This window comes from Xenopus laevis, chromosome 8S (assembly GCF_017654675.1).
Source record: "Xenopus laevis strain J_2021 chromosome 8S, Xenopus_laevis_v10.1, whole genome shotgun sequence".
NCBI classification, from domain to species: domain Eukaryota; kingdom Metazoa; phylum Chordata; class Amphibia; order Anura; family Pipidae; genus Xenopus; species Xenopus laevis.
In genome coordinates this window covers 102,892,901-102,899,674 of record NC_054386.1, presented here as the reverse complement: position 1 = coordinate 102,899,674, position 6,774 = coordinate 102,892,901, and the positions used below count along the sequence as shown (strand labels likewise).

Below are 6,774 nucleotides of genomic sequence, written 5' to 3'. Positions count from 1 at the left end.
GTGAGGGATACAGGTGAGGGATACAGGTGAGGGGCACAGGTGAGGGATACAGGTGAGGGATACAGGTGAGGGATACAGATGAGAGGCAGAAGTGAGAGATACATCATACAGGTGAGCAGCACTGGTACAGGTGAGAAATACAGGTAAGGGACACAGGTGAGGGATACATCATACAGGTGAGGGATACAGTTGGGCACAGGTGGGGATACGGCCAGTGGTGGGGGTGGCACAGGTGAGGATACAGGTAAGAGACACAGGTGAGGGGTACAGGTGAGGGATAGGTCCAGACCTGCTGAAGGCACCTTGGTTGGGAATTTGCCACCTGTATTAAACATTGGTGCTGACACCAGAGATACCATAGAGATTACTGGACATATCTGAGGAAACGCACATTCTATACCCTACTTATAAACAGATTTCGCTCACTCTGATTCTGCCAGCCACAAGATGGCAATGCCTCTTGGCACCTTACTAAATCCAGCTATCCAGCAAAAGAAGATGGCGTTGTCAATCCCCAAGCATAGTGCCAACCACAACATGGAGGACTTGTACCTTACGTGCCACCAGATGGCGTCGCTGCCGGAAGCGCTTGTAATAGCCAACCAACGCACCCGCCCCTGACAACCATAATATGGCGGCAAAAAAGTAGCGGCGGAAGTCGTTCTTACTTCCTGCTTCAGGCCCAGCACTGTGTCATTGTACGACGCCATGATGATGGGAAGCGGGATGAAGCTGTGGCCCGGGGGACCGGCTCCTGGAGAGCTGCAGTGTTTCCCCGGGGCGGGTCCGGTCAGACACACACTGTGAGTATTAGTGGGGCAGATACTGGCCAGTTGTGTCGGTGTGTGGCCCTGGCTGCCGGGGAGACTGAAAGAAGGGCCCAGTCTTCTGGGGAGCCTGGAGCTCGTGTGCCTTTACTTTCTCTCAGGGCTCCAGGGGAAGAGTTAACTGGAGGTGCACATCACTCCTGGCCTTCTACTACATTTCCCAGCATCCCCCGAGAGCTGCTCTTCCTCTCACAGAGGGACACACAGTCTTCTACTCACACTGACCCCTGACATCCCACAGACTCTGGGAAACTCCTGACATCAGAGAACCTCCTACAGCTTTTACTTTATACTGACACTTTATACTGACACTTTATACTGACGCTTTAATACTGACGCTTTAATACTGACGCTTTAATACTGACGCTTTAATACTGACGCTTTAATACTGACGCTTTAATACTGACGCATTAATACTGACGCTTTAATACTGACGCTTTAATACTGACGCATTAATACTGACACTTTATACTGACGCTTTAATACTGACGCTTTAATACTGACGCTTTAATACTGACGCTTTAATACTGACGCTTTAATACTGACGCATTAATACTGACGCTTTAATACTGACGCTTTAATACTGACGCTTTAATACTGACGCATTAATACTGACGCTTTATACTGACGCTTTAATACTGACGCTTTAATACTGACGCTTTAATACTGACGCTTTAATACTGACGCTTTAATACTGACGCATTAATACTGACACTTTATACTGACGCTTTAATACTGACGCTTTAATACTGACGCTTTAATACTGACGCTTTAATACTGACGCTTTAATACTGACGCTTTAATACTGACGCTTTAATACTGACACTTTAATACTGACACTTTAATACTGACACTTTAATACTGACACTTTAATACTGACACTTTAATACTGACACTTTAATACTGACACTTTAATACTGACACTTTAATACTGACACTTTAATACTGACACTTTAATACTGACACTTTAATACTGACACTTTAATACTGACACTTTAATACTGACACTTCTAGACGGACACTTCTAGACGGACACTTTTAGACGGACACTTTAATACGGACACTCACACTTAAAGGAATTGTTCAATATAAAAATAAAAACTGGGTAAATAAATAGTCTGTGCAAAATAAAACATGTATCTAATATAGTTAGTTAGGCAAAAATGTAATGTATAAAGGCTGGAGTGAGTGGATGTGTAACATAATAGCCAGAACTCTACTTCCTGCTTTTCAGCTCTCTAACTCTGAGTTAGTCAGTGACTATAAGGGGGGCCACATGGGACATAACTGTTGCTTTTGAATCTGAGCTGAAGGCTGAGGATCAATTACAAACTCACTGAACAGTTATGTCCCATGTGGCCCCCCTTATAGTCACTGACTAACTCAGAGTTAGAGAGCTGAAAAGCAGGAAGTAGTGTTCTGGCTATTATGTTACACATCCACTCACTCCAGCCTTTATACATTACATTTTTGCCTAACTAACTATATTAGATACATGTTTTATTTTGCACAGACTGTCTATTTACCCAGTTTTTATTTTTATATTGAACTGTTCCTTTATGGGCAGAGAGTGGGCACAGACCTATAGGAGAGACCCATTGTCCCTTGTTCCCAGTAGCGTCTGTCTCATGGAGCCACAGATTTGCCCCGGGATCATCTTGGTGCCCAACTAACAGGCAGTTGCCCAGTTTCCATACCCCGTTGGTAGGTTTGTGGCACTGAGCTTTATCCTCTCCTCCCGCAGGAACCCTATGGTGACGGGAACCTCTGTGCTGGGAGTGAAATTTGATGGGGGAGTGATTATTGCGGCGGACATGCTGGGCTCCTATGGGTCGCTGGCGAGATTCCGCAACATCTCCAGGATAATGAAAGTGAATGAGTCCACCATTCTGGGGGCGTCTGGAGACTACGCGGATTATCAGTATCTCAAACAGGTCATTGATCAGATGGTGTAAGTTCCCCTTTATATTGGGGGGGGTCATTATACTCAGCAATGTCCTACAGTGACCCCCAACTGTTGTGTTGCAGCATCGACGAGGAGCTGGTGGGGGACGGACACAATTACAGCCCAAAGGCCATTCACTCATGGCTGACCCGGGTCATGTACAACCGGAGGAGCAAGATGAACCCCCTGTGGAACACCGTCGTTATTGGGGGGTTCTACAACGGAGAGAGGTAAGCGGGGATCTTGTGTAACCTACATCCATATTCAGTATCAGCTCCCTGCAGCCTGTAAATACTGGCCCATTGGAGGGAGCCTGGCAGTGTCCAAACCAGTTGGCTTTTCCCAAAACGGCTCCACAGTCGTTACCTAATGTCTATGGGGGGTTCCTTTCTGCTGTCTGTTACTGGGTACTTACCTCTATATAGCACCCCTGGCACTACAGAGGCAACTCCACCAATGGGAAAGGGACTCTGCATTTCTCTTAAGTATCTCTCATGTATTATAAGGGATAATGTACCCCCTACTGTAAATGATAAGGATATTAGAAGTCACTGAGGGGTTGTTCTGTGACCATATAAAGGCACAAGGCTGCAGGCTGAGTTATACAGGGAACTCTGAGTATCACTCATGTATTATAAGGGATAATGTACCCCCTACTGTAAATGATAAGGATATTAGAAGTCACTGAGGGGTTGTTCTGTGACCATATAAAGGCACAAGGCTGCAGGCTGAGTTATACAGGGAACTCTGAGTATCACTCATGTATTATAAGGGATAATGTACCCCCTACTGTAAATGATAAGGATATTAGAAGTCACTGAGGGGTTGTTCTGTGACCATATAAAGGGTGAGACCAGTTTGTATTGACGTTTTCTGTTTGGCATCAGATATTTTGGGAGAAGGGAAATGTGTTGTGATCATTAGACATAAGTGGCAGGGAAAAGGTTAAATGGTAGAAGGTTTATTGGGGGTTTGTGGCTATGGCTACAGACAGGCTGGTGGGAGTTGTTGGAGGTACATGATGTGTTTGGGGGTCACTGGAGGGGAAGTGTTTGCTGATATTCAGGAGGTTGTCAGTACTTGGTGCAAGTGCCAGTGATGAGGCTGAATGGGTCGGAGTATTATTGGGTTATTACTTCTGCCCTGAGAGAGATGAATGTGCTGCCCCTTTAGTGCCCATCCGGCTAATTGCGCCAGGCTCCCATATTGAATATGAACAGAGGGAATTGTTCTGTTGTGCCAGGCTCGCCCGCCCCTGGTAATGCCCATTGTGTTATCACTGCCGCTTATTGCTTTGTCTCCTCCTGCAGTTTCCTTGGATACGTGGACAAACTGGGCGTGGCCTATGAAGCACCAACCATTGCTACAGGCTTTGGTGCATACCTGGCACAGGTAGGGGAGTGAGATTATTCTGACACTGTGAGCTTGTGGTCCAATCCACAGGTTAAAGGGCAAGTAAAGTGCCAGTATATCATGTGTATAATATTGTGGTATACTGACAGGCAGTGGTTATATCAGTGGGGGGTGAGTGCAACGTGGCTGTTGTAGCAACTGAGTGCATTAGTGAGTAGAGCAGTGAGTCCATCAGTGAGTGCAGCTGGAGTGCAACAGTGAGTGCATCAGTGAATGCAGCTGGAGTAGAGCAGTGAGTAGAGCAGTGAGTGGAGCAGTGAGTGGAGCAGTGAGTGCAGCTGGAGTACAGCAGTGAGTGCAGCAGTGAGTCCATCAGCTCCTATGCAATACACATTTAAATACATATAAACGTGCAGCTTTACTTGCCCTTTATTATATTCCGTAGCCGCTGCTGAGGGAAGTAACGGAGAATAAAGCGACACTCAGTAAGGACGAGGCTCGGCAGTTAGTAGATCGCTGCATGAAAGTTCTGTATTACAGAGACGCTCGCTCATACAACCGGGTAAGTCAGTCGCTCCGTACAGCACAGGAGGGATATGGGGGAGGGGTGCGGCCCTCCTGCAAGTAAAACCTCATTTTGTTCTTGCAGTTTGAGATCACCACGGTAACGGAAAGCGGAGTGGAGGTGGAAGGGCCTCTGTCCTCAGAAACCAACTGGGAAATTGCTCACCTGATCAGGTAACGACTCTATTGACTAGGGGAGCGCCCAATTGTGTGTGTGAGCTCTTGAGACTAACGTCGCCTCTTGCTTTTCTCTTGCAGTGGCTTCGAGTGACCCCCCCAGCGTCACGTTTCTGCTTCTTCTTCATCAGTTTTCTTATTGTGTTTCTTTTGTTGCTTATGTAATGCTGCTTTGTAATATTAAAAGTGGGAGACAAATAGCTCGTTGGGACAACTTCCTGTCTGTCACTTCCTGTCTGTCACTTCCTCCTTTGTATCATCAGAAAGTAACCAGGTCCCTGCTCACTAAGCTCCTCCCCTCAGATTGCCCTGTAATCATCAAGGAAGGAACTTGGCTCTGCTCCTATTGGTGGGTCGGTCTTTTCACGTTGGAAGGCTGTCGGGTGGTGGAGATTGGGGTCACTTTCTCCTTGTGGCCCTAAACAAGTGTCCCCTGAGTGTGTGTGCGCTGAACATTGGTCACAACCTAACCCTATAGACCAGTGATCCCCAACCAGTAGCTCGTGAGTAACATGTTGCTCCCCAACCCCTTGGATGTTGCTCCCAGTGGCCTCAAAGCAGGAGCTTATATTTGAATTCCAGGCTTGGAGGCAAGTTTTAGTTGCATAAAAACCAGTTGTACTGCCAAACTGAGCCTCAATGTAGGTTGATAATCCACATAGGGGCTACAAAATGGCCAATCACAGCCCTTATTTGGCAGCCCATGACTATTTTTCATGCTTGTGTTGCTCCCCAACCCTTTTTGCTTCTGAATGTTGCTCACGGGTTCACAAGGTTGGGGTTCCCTTCTATAGACTAATAAGGCACCAGCAAGCTTGGCTGCATTGGACTTGTTGGGTTGAAGTGTAAAGGTCCAAGCGTTGGTCAGGTCCCCACGTAGCTCCAGTTAGATCTAGGGCAGGAGATAGATCTTCACTAGAAGTCCGTGGGGTTAGTTTGAGGGGCGTGGGCTGAACTTAAGGCTGCGTCTACCCCGGCCGTGACCTCACTTCCTATTTATATACTCACATGCCCTGCCCCCTTCCGTGACATCACAGTGGGGCCAGAAGAATCTTCACCCCAAATTTCTTTAGCTGCAGTGGAATTTCAGTCGTACCCCTCCACTGCTCCAGGGGCTAATCCATCATTTATTCCTTCCCAAGGATCAATATCAATGAGCTGCTCTTTACCTCGAAACATAACATGCTGCAGCTGGGGGAAGGTGGGGTTTGTTTATACAGAGGCTTCTCTGTGGGCTGCTGATTTGTTTTTGATCCTTGGGACCAGGAAGTAGAATATGATTTTTAAATCTTGCCCTTTTTATGCAAGAAATAACAAAAATCTGTTATTTCTAGAGATGGGCGAATTTGTCCCGTTTCGCTTCTCCACGAAACAAGCGAAAAACTTGTGAAACACAAATTTTGACGCTGGCGACATTTGACGCTCATTAAAGTCAATTGTCTTCTAACTGTCGCCAGCGTCCAATTTTCGTAGGCTAATTTAGAAAATGTAGTCGCCGGCGGTGAAACATGCAAATTCGCGCCTGTTGAATAAATTCGCCCATCACTAGTTATTTCCTAATTAAAGGGGTGGTTTAACTTTTAGTATGTTGTACAATGGCAAATTCTAAGCAACTTTTCAATTGGCCTTCATTTTTTTTTTTTTTTTAATAGTTTTTGAATGATTTTGCCTACTCTTTCCAGCTTTCAAATAGAGTGTGGGGGTCACTGACCCCATCTAAAAAAACAAATACTCTGTAAGGCTACAAATGTATTGTTATTGTTACTTTTTATTCCTCATCTTTCTATTCAGGCCTCTCATATTCATGTCTCTTATTCAAATCAGTGCATGGTTGCTAGGGGGATTTGGGCCATAGCAACCTGATTGCTGAAATGGCAAACAGAGCTGCTGAATAAAAACTCAAAAATC

General features: G+C 45.9%; 1 protein-coding gene across 1 annotated transcript; it reads left to right on the top strand.

Moving 5' to 3' along the window:
* Positions 1–615: 615 nt before the first annotated feature.
* psmb4.S (proteasome subunit beta 4 S homeolog) lies at positions 616–5,066 on the top strand. Its single transcript, XM_018233623.2, has 7 exons — positions 616–803; positions 2,572–2,778; positions 2,856–3,002; positions 4,083–4,164; positions 4,571–4,687; positions 4,775–4,863; positions 4,948–5,066. The coding sequence occupies exons 1-7, from the start codon at positions 709–711 to the stop codon at positions 4,958–4,960; spliced, it is 750 nt and encodes a 249-aa protein (XP_018089112.1). The 5' UTR covers positions 616–708; the 3' UTR covers positions 4,961–5,066.
* Positions 5,067–6,774: the final 1,708 nt, after the last annotated feature.